Source organism: Lithobates pipiens, unplaced genomic scaffold (genome assembly GCF_037356315.1).
Source record: "Lithobates pipiens isolate NorthernLeopardFrog02 unplaced genomic scaffold, aLitPip1_a1.2 Scaffold_19, whole genome shotgun sequence".
NCBI lineage: Eukaryota > Metazoa > Chordata > Amphibia > Anura > Ranidae > Lithobates > Lithobates pipiens.
In genome coordinates, this window is record NW_027507764.1 from 547,606,438 (window position 1) to 547,627,158 (window position 20,721).

The 20,721-nt window shown below is 42.1% G+C and overlaps 1 protein-coding gene across 1 annotated transcript in view; it reads left to right on the forward strand.

Annotated features, from left to right (window-relative positions):
- The window catches only part of TAF2 (TATA-box binding protein associated factor 2), a 160,342-nt gene that overhangs the window by 48,258 nt on the left and 91,363 nt on the right, over nt 1-20,721 (forward strand). Inside the window, exons 12-15 of the mRNA XM_077493254.1 lie at nt 5,076-5,230; nt 7,716-7,830; nt 15,220-15,329; nt 18,439-18,504. Of these exons, the coding sequence (XP_077349380.1) occupies nt 5,076-5,230; nt 7,716-7,830; nt 15,220-15,329; nt 18,439-18,504 (446 nt within the window). The remainder of the gene's footprint in view (nt 1-5,075; nt 5,231-7,715; nt 7,831-15,219; nt 15,330-18,438; nt 18,505-20,721) is intronic.

A 20,721-nucleotide genomic window follows, 5' to 3' on the forward strand; every position in this document is an offset into this window, starting at 1 on the left:
TGTCAGACAGGCATGTACATCATCCAATCCAGCAGGTCTTTGGTGGAAGACTTAGATGATGTAGAGATGCACCTCGGTAACCACATCTGGGAAGGCAGAGGGTAGATGGTACACACCAGAAACCACAACAGGCAATCGATCACCAGCTAGAAAGGATATGTAATACTCCAAACGGCCTCCAATCATGGGGAAAAAAATATATAGAAAAGGGCCTCCACATGCTGCGTGAATCCAAGTAAAAAATAATATTTATTTAAAAATCAAAAACATAAAATGTACAAACCACCAATCATGATGGGTACACAAAGTGATCACATATAAAAAGGAATTGCGTGGCATCCAGAGCACAATAAGCTAGCAACCCGACATGTTTCGGACCATAGTCCTACTGGGGCATATGACCTATTGTTCAGTACCACGCTATTATAAGAATGCTGTTAATAATTAAAACAGATCAGTTTGCCGTACTGACACCGGAGATCTCCGATGACCAATCACGAGCCTGCAGTGCGCATCGTCTCCTCCTCCCTGTATCATGTGCCAATATAGAACAGCCAATTGGTTATGCTGAACGTATAGATATGCATACCATCCAGCAAGGGCAAAACACCAAGGGTAGCCACTATTGAATTAAAATTAATTGATCATCATCCACCATCGCCAACTGGTAAAACTGGGATCATCCACTGGCAAAACATACAAGTCATGCCAGTAGTATATAAAGGAAAAAAAAAAGTATACAAAAGTAAGGGTAATAAAACCCAATAAAGTATACCTGGGACTCAACAACTCAATATGGTGCAGTTCATAATTCAAAATTATATCCCCCTATTTTACTAAATAGCCAAGTGGACCCAAAGGGTTCAACAAAAGGAGAGTGCACAGGGGAGACTGAATTTCTATCACAATCAATGGGTATTTGTACATCCTATAGAACTGATAACAAAACACTTTTAGTCGTATAGCAACAGACCAAAAGAGCAAAAAAAAGTGGTTCATTTTTAGGGTGTGCATATAATTTAAACAGCCCTCCACTCGTTTTCATCAAAGGTGCTGTGCCCTTTTATTCCCGTTCACTGAAGGACTCGTGAATTCCGAGACTTTTGGGTAATACTGCTGCCTGTAGGAGGACTTGGACACTGGTAGACAAAATATTAGTGGGCAGCCCAGTATAACCCCTCCTACTCCCAGCATGTCTCAGGTTTTTGTTGGTGTTTTTGGAGAATGTATGTCTTTTCACTGGTCTGCTGAGAATAGTCTAGTTTTTGATGACTATTCTTTTTTTTTTTGTTTTTTTTCAATCAAGATAATTTTTGTTATTCAAAACTTCTCCAAATTGCTTGAGCTGTTCGCTCTACACGACTACCTGGACTGGTGTATCCTCAGCAGCAGTAGGTTTGGGGGCCTTACCCAGGCCTTACTGAACAGATGCGTGTGGGTTTGCCTGGAATATGATCTTCGGGCACTGGGTAGGCTCTGCATTGTGGCATTTCCAGACCTGCTTGTACTGTTAATTGAGTTCTTAAAGTGTTACTTAACCCAGTAATATGAAAATAGTTCCTCTGTCCCACTACAGTGCCCACAGCTTATAAATCTTCACTTTACATTAAAATACTGCCGCTATATATCTTTTTTGCTGATCTGTATACCACGGCCACATGATAAACTGCACAGTTTGTCCAGTGCTGAGTTTTCAGGTAGAAGGAGATTTCCACTAAAGCCTGTATACCTGTGACCTGAACAGTTCAGCTAAAACAGGAAATGTTCTCTCCAGCAATAGAGACTAAACTGAGCATGTCCAGGACAGCTACCCTCACTGCCTTGCCAAGATGGACAGTGTAGGAGGAAGGATCTGTCCATATAGTGTCAGAGCCTTTTTACACATTGCAGAGGATTAACCCCTTAAATTCTACAGTGAGTATAACAAGCATGCTATTCTGCATATACAGACAGATATTACTGTTGTGGGTTTAGTAACTCTTTATGTCTACCATTAAAACTGTATCAATGTGAGATAAGCAATACTACTGTTTTATTAGCCAGTTTTCTTTTGTTTTAATCTATGTAAAAATGTTTTACTTTTTATTGAGGATAGTGGATGTGTTGCTCAATATGCTTAAGTGCTCATGCACACGGACGTTTTAAAAAACTGGCTGCAAAGCCAGCTCCGATGCCTGGAAAAATCGTTGTTAAAAACGTGATTTTTACCGCGTTTTGCATTGGCGTTTTTGCGCGTTTTTTAGCGTTAGCGTTAAGTAGCGTTTTTTTAAGAAACACATCTCTTGGCTATAGCACTCAGAAAACAAAGAAAATATGTTGCACGTTTTTGCGCGTTTTTGCGCGATTCGCGTTTTTACAGCTCTAGCTCCACGCCACGGAACGCACTGGTCCTGGGTTTTTTTTACAGCTTAAAAACGCCTATGCCATTTGCAGCTCAAAAACGCCTAGGTGGGCATGAAGCCATAGACTAACATGGACAGCCGTTTTTAAGCTGCAAAAAAAGCTCAAAAAAGTGGCTGTAAAAACGTCCGTGTGCATGAGGCCTAAATAGTCCCAGATAACCCACATTGTGCCTTGTTTTTGTGACATTATGTAGATGAGACTATCTTGGCTCTTATTGAGAGGTTTCACACCACTTTAAAACTAGTGGATCAGCCTGCAGCTTCAAGCAATGCTGTTACTTGTTAGTTTTTTTTTTTTTTTTTTTTTTTTCAATATCCCTAGAGCCACATTTCTGGTGTACCCACTGTTCCCAACCGTTGTTTTACGGAGACTAGGACATTCCTGACAAACTGTTTACACATCCCAAACTTTGGCAGATCGGTATCCATTTTGAGGACACCTTTGTTAAGTGGGCTATTTCCACCATGATTTGTATCCTGCCTTTAACATAGCACTGATGATCCTATTGACGGACGCACCTTTGTTTTTAAGGATCCTATTGATGGATGGAGATTATTTCCAATGCTTTATTTCCTCTGTCAGGCCCTGCCTTGCAACCTGCCTTGATACTAGTTTGTTAAAATCCATTTGCTTGGACTAAGGCCATGTGAATGGATCCAGTCTTCTTCCAAGCTGATCCATTGCTTATAAAACATTTAGCGCTCATGGCTGCATTTCTAAGCTATTTTGTGGATGAGTTTCTAGAAGTCTGCTATCTCATTTTCCATAGGAGTCTCATGTCAGTAAACATGCAGAGGACTCTGAATAAACTATTGGGCATGCAAAACGTGTCTGCTGCCTTCTTCTCTTTGGAGCTGCCGTGGACACCCTCCTCAAGAATATCCAAACCCCCAAGCCAAGCACCCAGTTCTGCATGAAGGGGTGCCCCCACTTTCCAAAGTTGGGGTGGGGATGGATTGCATTATCTGTTGGCCTTAGTGGACAGCCAACATCTCTGATGCCTGAGTACAGGAGGTAGTTTCCAGGGACTACAAGGTAAATTTCCACTGCAACAACCAACCCCCGCTCCCCCCTTTTTCAGTTTTCAGTTCATATCTTTAGACCAGCCTCTGTCCCTGCACAGATTAGCAGCTCTCCATACATTCATCCCCCCCAGTACCTGTGTTGGCAAAGTTGCAGGGGTTTGCCTCAAACCTTTTTTTTCTATTCCCTAATTTAAAGGGCACCTACCCCATCTTGGAGCTCCGCATAGAATTGCCCACATCTGTCCTATAGCTTCTCTTCACCAAGGAAACTTTTTGGCCCCTGTGAATATCAATAACTGTGTATATACATGACCCTTTTTCCAGAACATCATTGATCTTTTAACTTTGCTTTAGGCTTTTATCATTTCCAGTTTGTGGGAGTGGATGGTGTCAGTGTGTTTTTTAATTTTTTTTAAATTATTTTTACAATTGAAACGTTTCAATATTTATTAATGACGATTCTTTTATTTTATTTTTTTTGTTTTATTTTATTATTAGCCCTTTTGGGGTGTGGCTTTGGTGAGTTACCAAGGGTTCTTAACAGAACCCTGACATCTCCCCTTTGAGACGGGAAAGGGACTGAGGACAGAGCTTCCACAGTCCCTTTCTCTGCAGCCTCAGCTGCACTGAAATGAATGGAAAGGAGACAGGGGCTCCTCTCCATTCGTAAACGGAAGCATTGTAAACGCAATTTACCATGCTTAGTGACCGTTGGGAATGGTGATCACTGAACCTGTTCATTCGGAAAGGGAAGGAGCTGGTAAATGACATTTACCGGTTCTTTCCTCTGCTCTCCATCCTGACAGATGGAGCACGGAGGGGGACCGGAGCACGGAGGGGGACCGGAGCACGGAGGGGGACCGGAGCACGGAGGGGGACCGGAGCACAGAGGGAAACCGGAGGAGGTTATAGGGAACAGTTGGGGTGATCGGTGCGAAGCTTGGAGCGGGAGTTACAATTACCAATCTCCCTGTATAGATTTCAATAAAGCAGCTGAAGGCAACAGGGGGAGCGGGGGAGGAGCGGCTGCTTTATTGAAATGTATACAGGGAGATATACAGGGAACTCCAGAATCCCCCCCGGGCCACACCGATCACCTCTGACTGCCCAGGTATCGGTATCGGTGCAACCCTAGTTAGTACTGTATGCTGTCTATGCAGGCACATAGCTGGTTGTGTTAATTTGGTTTTAATACAAATTCTGTAATTATGACTGTATGCATGTGTTATGTGGGGGGGGGGGGGGGGGGGTAAATCCAGCACTGTCTACTGGAAACAAAATGGAGAAGACATGGACAATAAGACTCCAGTGTGCATATGTGGCGTTTTACTGTTTTATGTTTGTAATGTAAAGAAAGTAATACATTATTTTGCAGATTAAAGAACCGTTTAACACATTTAATTGTTGAGAAAAATGAATTTGTATACAATAAACATAAAAGCTGAATGAGGATGATGCTCTTCTGAGCACAGATGTGATACATAAACTGTCTTTCATTCACCTTTGCTTTATTATATTCGTTATGGTACCCTGCCATACTTCAGATGTGATTTTTTTTTTTTTTCCTTTCCTTTGACGTTTCTGCCCAGTTCTGCGTAGCGTTTCATGGCTCCTAATGACTGCTGTCCTTTTTGTTTCTCACTCAAGGTTTTCAACAAGCTTTTAAGCCTGGCCAGCACTGCTTCATCGCAGAAGTTCCAGTCCCACATGTGGAGTCAGATGTTGGTTTCCACATCTGGCTTTCTGAAATCCATTTCCAACGTGTCTGGAAAAGACATCCAACCTCTTATAAAGCAGTGGGTGTATCCTTTTCATCCTAATTTTTTACTGATGTTATTATTGCCAGCCATATGTCAGTGATACGGTAAGGACCACTGTAGAAATGAAGTCCAAAGAAGTAAATGTTACAACCTGTGAAACTGCTGGCCTCTCCCTCTTCTGTGGGACCTTTCCTGTGAAACTTCTGAAAGGTGGCATGCAACTTTTTTTTCAGCCAGAGCTTTAAAGAGTGACAGTCATAGATAGGTTTCTGTAAGAATCTGAATATGCAGTCTTGGAGCTTGTTCATACCAGTGGGTTTTAGGGGAGGTGTAGATAAGAGGAAAAAAAAACCCAGCCATGCAGCATTTGATGCCATTTCTGCTAAGTGAGAGTTGATGCTGGCAGGTCTCTTCTACAGCAAGAATGCCTGAGTGCATTCTTAGTGTTGTACATTGAGCAGGAAACGTGTAACTTAATGTATAATTTTTGGCATGCCTTGGTGCCAAGATGAATTTAAAGAGAAGTGTGCTAAAAAAATTTAAAAAAATACATACACCCCTTGATCCGATGCTGAAGCTGTCCCGCACCAGCTCTAAACCAAGAACTGAGTGATCAGAGACTGCCCGATTGCTCCATTCTGAGCACAGAGTGGTGTCTTTCAGTCAATGCTCTCTGCTCTGCTCCAGCGCTAACTGGAATGCTGGACTGTGGAGGGGACAGAACAGCTGGCTCAGGCTCTTGGTGGCCCACTGAGGCTGAGCCAGCTGCCTGTCAGGCACCTGCATGGATCCGGACATTATCCAGGCTCTGGATCCTTCCAGAGCCTGGACAGACGGGCTGTTTTCTGACTCTGGGTCACAGAATGCAGCACTAAGTGACCATGAGACCCATAGGAGAAGTATTGCCAAAAGAACTTTGAAGAAGATTCTTCTCCTTTGACTCCCATTCCCATGCACAATAGCTAAGACATCCCCAGACTGGTCAGTAAAGAGTGTTGAACCTAGAATAGGACTGGGGCAAAGATATTGGCAGCGGTGACTTGGACATGAGAGAGATCACGGCTGTTGCATACAAATTCGATTTTGATCATCCCCTGCAACAATGATGTCATAATTGGTGAGATACTCCCAAAGGGAAATCACATATAAAGGCATGCAGACCCTGCAACTTTACTCATTAGAGTCCTGCAGGGGCAGCAACTGATTGATGGTTATAAAAACTCCCATTTAATTCACACCACACTTTTTTCCATTTTGAATAGAGTAAGACCCCTTTCACACTAGCAGTGCCCGGCCGTTAGCGCTAAAGCACCGCTTGTGTTTAGCAGGGTTTTGGCTGTGCTTTTCGGCTGCCAGCGGGGCACTTTTTACCACAAAAAAATTGTCAAAATTCCCGTTTTGCAACGCATTTAAAGCACTTTTTAGTCTCTTTGGAAACGCTGCCCATTCATTCCAATGGGCAGGGCGTTTTGGGAGCGCTAGTTACATCACTCCCCAACTGCCCCAAATATGCTGCATGGAAGACTTTTTGTAACGTCCCGCAAGCACACCACCCCAGTTTGAAAAGACACTGTAATGAATGGGAGGTACTTTTCAGAGGCTAATTCTAGTGCTAAAATGCCTGAAAACCACCTCAGTGTGAAAGTAGCCTCAGGGAGGGTAATAAACCCCTATCAGATTTTTTTTTTTCTCCACCTGTCTCCTATTGGGGAGATTTCCCTTCACTTCTTGTCCCTTAAACCAATGTGGTAATATTGTGTGACATTTAAAAAAAATCTGAACTACCACTATTTTATTCTGTAGGGTGTCTGTTTCAGAAAATATATAAGGTTTGGGGCTTTTATGTAATCTTCAGGCCTAAAATTATTTTTTAAATATATGTGCAAAAACTACTCCCCTTCGGGAAGATCTTGCATGTTCCACCCGAAAGCTTTGTTATAAAAAAAATGGCTCCTAACTTTTTTTTTTTTTTTTTTTTAGCTGGCTCCTAGATTCAAAGCAAATTTGTCAAGCCTTGTATTACACTCAAAAGGACCCCTGAAATTTGCATTTTGAATGGCCATTTTTTGTAGCCCCTTTAGCCCTTCCTCGTTCACATCGAATGCGGCTTTGTGCAACTTCATCTGAACTCACACAATTCCAAAGCCGCATTTCAGTCCAACTTCGGGGGGCAACTTAAGAAACATCTGTGTGGGTTCATGCAGAGATATCTATGGAAGTCGCCCTCGAAGTCGCCAAAAGTAGTGTAGTAACTACTTTTGGAAATCGGTGTGGCGCCTCAAAGTTGGGATTGCACCAATTGGGACGGTGCCATTACCAGTCAGATCATGTCGATGTGAACGGTGAATTGAGGACAGTTGTGTTTGTAAATAATGCACTTTTGTACTTTATATATGAGATGAGATTCATATAATTTGTTGTAGGAGAGCTGTATATTGAGAGCACTATTCTTGTTAATAAATCGCCCCCATCGGGTAATTTTTACATTCTGATATATTGGTGTGAGGCCCTTAACTCTGCCATCCAGGGACCAGAGCAGCGTTGTTAAGTTTTACGGAAGCTTTGCTTTTAACAGAAAGCGAAATGTTTTGGAATTGGAGATTAAGCAGGACTTCACCTCCCCGGGAACTCAGAAATATGTGGTAAGCCCTAGGTTTCTTTTGGTGTAATAGAATTCCAAGGGTTGATAGGTTTTCTTTGCATCTCGTAGAAAAAGAAAAGCAAAAGAAGCCAATTCTAAGTGCAGTAGATCAATGTTTCTCAATTCCAGTCCTCAAGTATCCCTTAGGCCCCTTTGACATTGATCCGCCCCGTGATGATCCGCTCGCTCAGCGGGGATCGCTCCGTTGTCCCTGCTGAGCCGGCGGCGGACAGGGTGGTCTCCGCACACTGTGCAGGGACCGCCCTGTCAGCTCTCCGCTCTCCTCTATGGGGATCGGATGAACACGGACTGTCTGTCCGTGTTCATCCGATCCTCTCTGCAGATGGATAGAAAAATATAAATTTTCTCCGTCTGCAGAATCGGACAATTGCGGAGGCGGACAATAGCGGGTGTCTGCGGATGTTCATCCACAGACACCCGCTATCCCATAGAGATGCATGTATGTCCGTATTTCATCCGAAAAAAGGATGGATGAAATACGGACATACTGTCCGCATGTGTGAAAGGGGCCTAACAGGTCATGTTTTCATGATTTCCCTCAGACGATACAGCTGTGGTAATTACTAAGGCAGCGAAACTGATCAAATCACCTGTGCAAAATAATGGAAAGCCTGAAAAAAATACCTGCTGGGGGTACTAGAGGACTAGAGTTGAGGTACATTGCAGTATATCAGGGTTTAATACATAAAAACCGATTACAAATCCCCACAGGGATCGACTGGTAAATAAGCTCATCAATTTCTCCATGGTGGTGAAGAAGGAGCTAATGTGCATGCCCGAAACGCGTTACCACCCCCTTGACGTTATTTCAGAGAGCTTGTGGTCCCCGCTGGCTCCCGCGTGGTGGCTTTTTCCTGCATTCTGGGCATTTCACTCCACACCGCTGGGCAGTGGCGGGACACTTATTTACAAGTTGATTCCTGTGAGTGGTTTTAAATGTTTTTGATGTATTAAACCCTGCTCTACTGCACTTAGAAGCACCTTCACTTGTTTTTATATTTCTACCATAGTTTGCTTCTCTCATATGGAGTGCTGCTGAAGTGCATCCCAGGTTGCCTGTCCATTGATTTCCTGCCCATCATTGACTTTCATTCAGATTTCACCATTTATCAAAGAGTTAACGTATACTTTTTTTTGTTGATTTCATTGCCTCTCGTGGATTAAAAGTTATTCATACCCGAAAAAATAAAATTACAACCCTTTCGGTGAAAAAATTTAGAAATTAATATGCAGTGAGATTATCATTTTGCTAGCAATCTCCATCGCTATTGTCTTTCCTGTTGCATCAGTTGTGCAGAGTGTCCATCTCTGACGCCAACTGATCTGCATTGTACTTGAGACTCTGTGTGCTCAGTAATCGGCACTCAGCAACATACATGATTTGACCAGCCTGGCTTCTTCTTCTGTAGTACAAAGCTATGTGAGAGCACTTGTATGAGGTGAGTGGCTGTTACTCGGCTATAACATCATGAAGTACCAGAAGCAGCATTCTTCACTGAGAGAAAAAGATGCTTTTCAGAAAGCTATAAAATACAGAAATTAATACAAAAAGCAGTTTAGGTGCCTGAATTTTCGTTGGTATCAGCATCTTGCAATTCCCTGCACAACAGACCTCAGACTGAGAGAAGGAGAAGCCAGTCAGTTGTACTGTAGTGCCTATTTGCTAACAAATTACATTACTGATAGGAGGGAAGAGCAAAGAGCTAAGCGCATCAATGGAGCGACAAGCTACTTGTAGCAGACCTTGTACTAAATGGCAAGGTAATAGTGCCCTACCCATCTACAATTGCCAAGAAAACGACATTTAGAAAAATGCACTTGCCTTAGCCTGGCTTCAGATATGTTTTAAAAGAGAAGTAGTATGAGTTTGTCTTTTTTTTTTCTTATTCATTTTTAGCTAGTTGGATTAAGCATCGTTCCCCCGGCACCATTGCACTGAGAACCGAGCGATCGAACATCGCTGATGGCTCCGTTCTCACAGATCCCCAAGCGGAGAGCTGCTGACTTTCAATCAGCAGCTCTCCTCTCTGCTCCTCCTCGCCCGCTGGAGCGCTGAGCTGTGGAGGGGCAGGGAATGGCCGTGGAGAGGCTGAGGCAGGCATCAGTCCAGGCACCTGGTGGATCCAGGCTTCCATTGTCGCGGTGCCTGGACCAATTCCTGTGACATCAGCAGAGGATGGACTTCAGACCACTCTCTGCAAAACGAATTGCACTCCTGTGATTCATAGGAGAAGTACAGCCACACAAGCTTTGGCTATACTTCTCCTTTAACTGCTTTAGAAGACATCAGGAATAGCTAATCAACAGTGAACAAATGTAAATTGCATACTCCAGCTCAAGTGCTTCATCCAGACTTTGATGGTTGAAACTCAGTGTTCAGGCTAAGAAGTTCTGTCCCATATATAAAAACGATCAGTAAGCCGGAAAAATCTTTATTGGCTACATTCCAGTATAAAAAAACAAAACAAAGGAAGGGTACAGACCCATAAAGTTCAGATACAGACAAAGGATAGGGCAGACAGCGGACATCACCTATAAGTGAAAATTCCTTTAATGCTCAATCGTAATATTCAGAAATACATAAAGATAATAGGCAGAAGATATACAGTTAAACTTTGAGAACAGAATAACCACCAGTGTGCACACCCACAAGATAGCAGTTCACACAATTTATCCATTTATATTGCCCAAGTGTCATGACAATCACAAAAAGGGGTCCATTGGCGGGACCAAGGGAAAGGAGAAAGAGGTCCAGGAAGTGTCTTATTGAGGTGTTAACTGATAATTAGATAATACAGACACCATGCAGGCATCGTTTGCTCAAAACCCAAGGGCCTCCAAATGGTGATATCTGGTACATTAATCAAATATAGACATGAATCACAACTATTCAAAAATTGAACCAAAGACATACATGCAAGTGATCAAGGAAGAGAGCAGAGGTAGGTATCATGTAGTGATGTTTACCAGATGATGGCTAAAACAAGCACACTACATACCTCCTATAGCTCATTTTCCAAGATCTACCGAGCTGTCAAAACAAGGTTGGTGTTGTGAAAAGTCCTCTAATAGAGGGTCCCCTATGGTAATATCAGTAGATCAAAAAGGTAAGTCCTAAGCCGCTGAAATAGGCATATATAGTGCAGGTATGTATTGGCCAGCTTATAACAAAGATCACAAATTAGCTAATAATCCAACCTCAATATGATGATAATCCAACCAATGACTTTAACCACTTCCAGCCCAAGGGTGTCATATGACGTCCTGGAATTTCAGTGGGAATAGCTGAATGATGCCTGCAGCTGCAGGCATCATTCAGATATCCTTGTTCAGGTGGCGATTCTGTGCACCATAAGAACGATCATAGCGGCATTTCCACCGCTTGATCGTTCTTACAGGCGACGGGAGGGACACAAACCCCCCCGTCCGCCGCCATCTGGTGCTTCTCCGGGCTTTCCGTGCCATCGGGGACCTGGAGAAATAATCGCCCGCCACCGGATGACAAGCATAGAGATTTCTGGTGACCAGAATCGGAGGCCCAGGCGTGCCATTATGATGTCACGTCCGGGCTGCGGATTTGAACAAAGCAGCGATCGTGGCTGGTAAGCATGAGATCATGGATTTTTTTCCAATATCACACTTTCCAGCTTGTAGAAGAGATGTGGGGTTCTTATTGACCCCGCATCTCTCCATAAAGAGGACCTGTCACAAATGATTCCTATTACAAGGGATGTTTACATTCCTTGTAATAGGAATAAAGGTGATCAAAAAAAATGTAAATGCCGTTCAAACTACACGTGAGGTATCGCCGCGTGCGTTACAGTGAGAGCAACAATTCTAGCTCTAGACCTCCTCTGTAACTCTAAACATGTAACCTATTAAAAAATGTAAAGCATTGCCTATGGAGATTTTTAAGTACTGAAGTTTGGTGTCATTCCATGAGTGTGCTCAATTTTAAAGCATGGCATCTTGGGTATCTATTTACTCAGCGTAACATCATCTTTCACATTATACAAAAAAATTGGGCTAAACTTACTGTTTTGTTATTTTTTTAAATCATTGGAAAAACTGTTTTTCCCCCCAAAAAAGCGTTTGAAAAATAGTTGCGAAAATACCATGCGAGATAAAAAGTTGCAAGGACCGCCATTTTATTCCCTAGGGTGTCTGCTAAAAAAAATATATAATGTTTGGGGGTTCTGAGTAATTTTCTAGCAAAAAAAAAATAATTTTTACATGTAGGAGAGGAGTGCCAGAATAGGCCCGGCATGGAAGTGGTTATGTAGCAATTTTACCAAATGTAAGTTAATGTGAATTACGGTAAGTTGATCCAAAAGAGGTTCTGCTGAGCTGGATAAATTCTCAATAAGGCTGTAGTGAGTTGTGCTGCATGTATAGGACATGGGGCTTCACTTAGTGCCTATGGTAGCCTCAGAAAGTATGAAGCTACCATTGGAATGTCCGTGGTTGCTGGCTTTAGCTCTGCTAACTCGAGTCAAAGGGTTCTGTGCCTTGAAATTATCAAGTAGAAGAAGAGACTTTGACACAGTCCTAGTTCAGCGTGAAAAAGAATGGATCTTCTGCCTAGGGCCTTTGGTCCCGAAAGGGTTAAACAACTAATTAAACTTTTTGTGAACCATTGATTATTCTGTCAGGTCTGTGTGTCCTTTGAGCAACCATGATTTATTTCCCAATACATGGTTGCAGTCCACAATATATGTGAACATATGTGTGTCTTTGGCCAACTGGACTATAGACCTATAAATGTATGGATCTATAGATTTGTGAAGCTATAAATATCATCGAAATTGCTAAATCTCTTAATGTACACTGTTAAAAAATGAGACTCAATTTTCTGTATCTGACGTTATCAGTAACATCCCCTTTGAATTGATATTGGATATGTGCCTATTTTCTAAAACAGCCATAAGATGGCGATAAACTATTACCCAATGCACTACCAGCAACCAGCCAGTGCAAGGGTTAAACTATTCAACCCCAAGGACTAGCTCCGCCCCCAGCACATGCCCAATTTCCTGTTTGGAATCATTGGAAAAGTGGTATAAATTATCACAAAGCATGGGGTAGTCGCTACCCTGAAGAAGTTCACAAACCCAGTGGACGAAACACGTTGTTTAATAGCCACAGGACACCCCCTATCCCACATATCCTTCTGGTACCCCTCGGGCACCCCCTTTACCTTTTTGGATACAGTGCAGATCCCTGTAGGACTTCCTAAACTGAACTCAACACCGGCTGTATATCTACTGCTCTAATTTTGTGCAAGTAATCTGCACTCATGCCGAACCCCCCCCCCCCCCCCCCAGACTGAGTGGGGACCGGAGCCGATTTCAAATTTTGAGGACATTCCGATGGTAGCTTCGAAATTCACGAGCCTCCCCATGCTGAACAGGATCACCAGGAACTCGTGACTAAGCCGTGAATCGTGGACTTTCCGTAGATAACCTCGCACCTCTCGAGGCTCACCTTGTTCGTGGCGGTCCTGAGTTAGCAGAGCTCATGCCGGAAATCACAGACATGCCGATGATAGCCTCATACTTTCTGAGGCTACCATAGGCACGAAGTGAAGCCCCATGTCCTATATATGCAGCGCTACTCACTACAGCCTTATTGAGATTTTATCCAGCTCAGCAGAACCTCTTTTGGATCAATTTATCGTGAGTAATTCACATTAACTTACACTTGGAAGAATTGCTACATTAAAGTCATTGGTTGGATTATCATCATATTGAGGTTGGATTATTAGCTATTTAGTGATCTTTGTTATAAGCTGGCCAATATATATATATATATATATATATATATATATATATATGTGGCTATTTCAGTGGCTTGGGACTTACCTTTTTGATCCACTGACATTACCATGGGGGACCCTCTATAAGCCCTTGTACACATGGTCGGAGAATCCGTCGGAATGTGTCCTATCGGACCGTGTTGTCGGATAATCCGACTGTGTGTGGTATGCATCGGACTGATTCCGTCGGACCCAATTTTCTAACTTGTTGGAAATATTTTCCGACCAACTGGTTCGATCGGACATACTCCGATCATGTGTAGAGAATTTTGATCGGACCAAGTGCCACGCATGCTCAGATCAAATTCCTACATCAAAGCTATTGGCTACTAGCCTGAACGTAGTCCCATCGTAACGAAATTACGTCATCACGTTCTGAATGATCAGATTTTTCGACAACTTAGTCCGACCGTGTGTATGCAACAGTTTCGGACAAGATCCGACGGATTTGGTTGTCGAAATCTCCGACCGTGTGTACAGGGGCTTAGAGGACTTTTCACAACACCAACCTTATTTTGACAGCTCGGTAGTTCTTGTAAAATGAGCTATAGGAGGTATGTAGTGTGTTAGTTTTAGCCATCATCTGGAAAACGTCACTACAGGATACCTACCTCTGCTCTCTTCCTTGATCCCTTGCATGTATGTCTCGGTTCAATTTCGAATAGTTGTGATTTATGCCTATATTTGATTATTGTACCAATATCACCATTTGGAAGCCCTTGGGTTTTGAGCAAACGGTGTCTGCATGGTGTCTGTATTATCTAATTATCAGTTGACACCTCAATAAGACACTTCCTGGACCTCTTCCCCTTGATCCTGCCCCCCCTTGACCCCTTTTTTGTGTCCCGATTGTCATGACACTTAAGGCAATATAAATGGATAAATTGTGGGTGTGCACACCTGTGGTTATTTTGTTCTTAAAGATTTTTAACTGTATATCTTCTGCCTATTATCTTTATGTATTTCTGAATATTAAGTTTGAGCACTAAAGGTATTTTCACTAATAGGTGATATCTGCCCTATCCTTTGTCTGTATCTGAACTTTATGGGTCTGTACCCCTCCTTTGTTTTTTTCTACTAGCTTACCGAGTTGAGGACAAAAGGAGAAGGCGCCACCCACACAGGGTGGGTCAGTATCCCTATATTGCTAATGTATTGAATACTGATGTTATTCAATACACTGGTCTTTTGACGATCTGATAAACCCCCTTTTTTTTCCTATACATTCCAGTATGTACAGTGTCTAAAAACTGACGCGTTATGGCCAAGGTAGCCTTCCTCAAGATGCTACGAAGGTTGTCTTGACCGAAACGCATTAGCTTTTAGACACTGTATATGCTGGAATGTAGGCAATATAGATTTTGCACTGTAGAGTTTACTGAGTTGTCAGCTTTCTGATTGTGATAGAGCGAATCAGCAGTGGTGCAAGTGGCTCAACCCATGAGAGATGAAAGCTAGATGCAAATGGAAAAGGTTAAAAGTAGAAAAACTTTCACTGAAACTCAATTCTCTGTGCTTCTTAATGGCTCAATATGTTTTTGTATTCTTTCTTAGGGCCCCCTTAAAGTAACTGTTCAAGAGCTGGATGGATCATTTAACCACACTTTACAGATTGAAGAGAACAGCCTGAAACATGACATTCCCTGTCACTCGAAGAGCAGAAGGTGATCAGTGGAGACCGATGGTTCAGTCGGGGCCTCCTGTCCCATGTCTGCCCTACTCTTTGTTTTCATTTCCTTTGTGTGTTTTAAATCTATAATGATATACAGCACTACAGGCCATGCTTGAAACCCTATATTACATCTTTCCTCAATGTTGATACAGTTTTAAGTGTCTTAATAGCACATGTGTTTCCACTTTGTTGCCCACCGGGATCCTGTTCCTTAACACATGTTTAATCTTCTATAAACAGAAGGCAGCCTATACACATGGACTGATCATAACCTGCTGTCTTAACTTTGAACAAGGTACAGAAGAATAATGTTTCCAGATTTCATTTTAAAGGAACACTCCCTAAAAGAGGTTGTAAACCTCAGAAAAAAAAAACCTGCAAGACAAAGGCATAATATGCTAGTATGCATGGCATACTAGCTCATTATGAAATACTTGCCTTGGAACGATGCCCTGCAGTGCCACCTGCACTCCCACAACCGACATATTTCACCGGAGTTACTTCTGGGTTCGCGGGCTTCGGTCCCGTCACTCCCACGCAATCATACGGGTGTCACCAGTCACGGCACGGGTGCTGAAGAAACGTCACGAGCGGTGCAAGTTTAGGAGATATTTACAGTACCTACAGTTACGCCTTATTTTATAGGCTTACCTGTAGGTGCGAGTGGTGTAACAGAGTTTATAACCACTTTAAGCACTGATTTGAATATAAATGGCAATCAAACGGAAATGCTTTTATATGGATAGCAACAGTTTTACCATTCCACCATTTCCATTTACCTAGAACAATTACAATTGTATAACCCTCTCAACTGTTCTCTGGTGCTTTGGACATTGAGCCTTCTCAGCAGTTCTCTGCTGGTTTTGTATTTGGCACGTTAAAGTGGAAATTTACCCATAGCAACTTGATCAAATATAATGTTCTTTTAGCAAGGAACATACATTCCACATTACTATCATTGCTACCAAAATTAGTGTGTGCTGTAAATTTTCTCCAGCATTGCTCCAGTTTCTTCTTGCTGGAGGCGGCCATTTTACTGAAGCCTAAAGGCCCTGAACAGCAAACCCATCGATTTTAACTGTTTTGAAAAAATGTTCCTAGAAAAACAGGATTGCTGTCACATTTGCTTGTTTTCTCAATTAAACCATCACGTGGCTGGAATCATGTGCAGAACCATGGTAGTTTCAGATCAAACAGAAGCAGCTTCTTTGGCTGTAAAGGATAAATGGGTTTAATTCTGCTGTCAGCAGATCGGCCTCTACAAATTTGTCAGTGCCTAAAAATAGAGAGCAACTGAGCATGTGCAGAGCAGGTTAAAGCAGTGTATTACTGGATTTTAAACAGTATAGATGCTTATTTTATGTTTTACATAGCTATACCTGCAAAAGGAGCTAGCCTGAAGGGATCTAGCAGGACTTAATTTTCTTACGGAAATGGTTCCTACTCTTGGTGAAATTCCTCACCCATTTCCTTTAGCACCTATGCTTCTTTAGTTATGGAGCGATCTGTAAGTGCTGTAGAAAATGACAGCTCAGACGTCGCTGCAGTGATGACTAATATATATAGATATCACCCTTGCACTCCAGCTACGTACTAATACTTTGCTGGTCGACAAGTGGTTAAGTGAAGTTGTCCTTTACAGCTCCACTTCATCAGTGTAACCCACACACTTTGCAATCTTCACTGAGTGGCCTTGGCTGGCACAACACACAGCCTTTAACCTAAAAACTTCCAAGTAAGTTACTGTGCCTAATGCTTATGGGTACAGCAGCCTCATTCAGTTACTTTTCTAGATGGCTGCTTGCCTCTGTGAATCAGGAACACAATAAGCTTAGGGAATGCATATGCTGTGCCAGGCAGGGCAGTGCAGTAGAAAATTCTCTGTAGCAGGGCTGAAGGTTTATATATTTAGTTCTATGGATTATACTGAGGAAGAGGTGGAGCTGTTAAGGACAACTGAAAGCTAAAAGTGAAGCTGTCTTTGTAGTTGGCTACAGTCCTCTTTTGCCTGATTTAGTTTGTTACTGTCCATTTAGCAAAATTTATATGTCTGTGTATCTTCTACAACCCAGGTAAACTTGCCACTCCAGCATTTTAAGGGACAGTTGGGCTTTAGTCTAGGACAGTCTGCAAACTGTGGCCCGGGGAGCCAGATGCGGCCCTTTGCTTGCTTTTATCCAGCCCTTGGGGTACCATTATCCACAGACACCAACAATTAAGCATATGTCCTCCCATTGACACCAATAATGGGGCATATGTCCTCCCATTGACACCAATGAAGGAGAACAATGCCTCCCACCGACACCACAAATGGGCCACAATTCCTTCCAATGACACCAACAATGGGGCACATTTCTTGCCACTGACATCAATGATGGGGTACAATAGTACCCCATCATTGGTGTCAGTGGGAAGACTTCTGCCCCATTGTTGGTGTCAATTCTTCCCAAAGACACCAACAGCTAGTCATATGTCCTACCACTGACACAAATCAAGGTACAAAATTCCTCCTATTGACACAAACAAAGAGGCACAATTCTTCCCACTGACCCCACAATGAGGTACTACTAGTCTTCCCACAGACGCCAACGATGGGGCATAATTCCTCCCACTGACACCACCAATGGGGCGCAATTCCTCCCACTGACACCAACTATGGGGTACTATTCCTCCCACTGACACCATCAATAGGGCATAATTCCTCCCACTGACACCAACGATGGGGCATTGTTTACTCCCACTGTCCTCACTCTGGCCCCTCCACAGTCTGAAGGACAGTATACTGGCCCTTTGTTTGGAGCATTTGGAGACCCCAGCTCTAGGATCACAGCGTGCTTGCATCTCTAAGTAAAATATGACCAATGCAAAAACCTTCTCTATGAATTATAATTTGCTGACTGGAAAAGCACTGCTCTCCATCAGTATAAATATGTTGGTGGCATTTATTTTGGTGGAACATATTATTACATTTGGTTTACACAATTATTCTTACTTCAGAGCCCTACTGTGATGTATTTCAATTGGTCTCATCCCTTTCCATGTTCTGCTGCTTAGATTATTGACATATTCAAGAGGGTTTTTTTTTTTTTTTTTTCCTTTAGAAATAAAAAGAAGAAAATTCCACTGATGAATGGGGAAGAAGTTGACATGGACCTTTCTGCAATGGAGTAAGTTGATTTTTTTTTTGCCTATTCTAAAAAATCATGGAATAATTAAAGTGGTAGTAATGTCAGGTGGTTGATTTGTTTTACATACACGTAAGCCTATAATCCTATAATAAGGCTTACTGTAGGCGTAGTAAATATCTCCTAAATGTGCACAGACGTAACCTCACCGGTGCATGGGCACTGGGCTCTGAACAGACTGCCATCGCAGCCGTGCTCTAGAGCTGCTGAAGAAATTATATGGCTTATTGTAGCTTCTTAATGTTTTGTTTTAAAATTCCCAGCCATGTGCTGGCTTACTCATTTGTTGCAATTTAGTTTACTAGTTAGTTACTTTGCCTTTTTTTATTTATTTTTTTAGCTTCGATTAGTTTCAACTAATCGGTTAATAACCTTAAAAAAAGTGTGGTGTATAATTTAGTTAATATGTAAAGTTTAAAGAAAAGGCAATTTAGTCTTAAATATCTCTATGGAGTGGTAAATATAAATAACCAACTATATGGTTAGGGAGCAAAATAAGTAATCCACTCTGAGAATAACAGACAGAAGAGATATACTGTATATACTATTAGAGGAGATATACTGTATATACTATTAATGGGTGAATCTGGTAAATATCATCAGACTTGGAGATCAAATTTGTTTTATTTAAAAAAAATAATGTCTTCCTTCAAAAGAAATGTAATTTTAAAAACGTTTGTTCGATTTTCTAATCGTTAGTGGGGTCAGATCAACATTCATTTTCAACCACAGTGAGGGGAAAATTTGGAAATAGAAAACTGCTTGGTCAAAGGAATTTGCAGACGGTGTATGTGGTTTTCGTTCAGAAATTACATTCATTTTAAAAACAGAATGTTAAAAACCAGTGAAAATTTCAAACATTCTTACATTCAGAGAATGTACAAAGATTTTCTGTCGGACTATTCTCATCTGAAAATTGATCCGTGTGGCCAGCATAAGGCTCTGTACACACCTATGCAGTTTGCTTTTGATCGGTTTCTGCAGTGCTTTTTGTTGTGCGTTTTGATTTTTGCACACGTGATTTTGCGGCGATTTGTGTTTTCGCATTTATTTGGGCCAATTTGTTGTTGGGCAGAAAAAACACAAATTGCTGCAAAAAAAAGCATTACATGCTTTTCTGCAGCTTTTCCATTGAAGTATATTGAACCAAAAAGCACAGTTTTGCATAAAAAAAATAGTACCTGACCCTTTCCAAATACACAGCGGCTGAAAAAAGCATAGATGTGAATGTGTTCTATAGGAAACCATATGTAGTGCATTTCTGCAAAAAGTACCAAAAGACACAAAGTTGTGAACCAGGTCTAAGGCCCCTTTCACACGGACAATCTGTTCAGGTCCACCTGTCAGTTTTTTAGGCGGACCTGGACAGACACTCCATAGAGGTCTATGGGGGGACGGATGTCAGCGGTGACATGTCTGCTGACATCCGACCCGCTCCGATCCGAAAAAATGTGACGAAAGAAAAACCTATTTTTCCCTCCGTCTGCGGATCGGATTGGGTGACGACGGACTCTATGGTCCGTCTTCATCCGATCCTCCATAGGGGAGAGCGGCGCTCTGATAGGTCCGTCCCTGCACAGAGACAGACCTGTCATCTGATTGCTCACCAGGGATCAACAGAGCGATCCCTCGCTGAGCAGAGCGGGCTTCGTACACAGACACATCCGTGTGAAGGAGCCCTAAGATGTTTGGTAACATAATTGGGTGAACAAAAAAAAAAATTAGCCCTTTATAGTACAAAAAAGCAGATAATCCCTACTGTAAGGGGTTCCTTTTTTTTTTTTTTTTTTTTACTGTAGATCTGTGAAAGTAATATTTACAGTAGCGATTATTTGCTCTTTTTATACTGTAAGGGCTTATTTTAGTTTTTTTTTTTTAACCCCATTATATTACTGGCCAATGAATCATTTATGAAAATAATAATCAATTAACTTCATAATCAATTAGTTGTCGATTAGTTGTTTCAGTCCTAATAATTATGCATCCAAAATTGAGTGCTGTAAATTGCTTCCAGCATTGCTCTGGTTTCTTCTTGCTGGAGGCTGCCATTTTGCATACTGTTTTGTGGACTGGAATTGATGTCAGGCCTACCAAATTGTTAGAGACTAATTGTTCTGTAGTGCAAGAACAGTGGGGACTGCTTGGGGTGAGACAGGAAGTGTAGACAGGACAAACTCAAGCAGCTTCCTTGGCTGGATA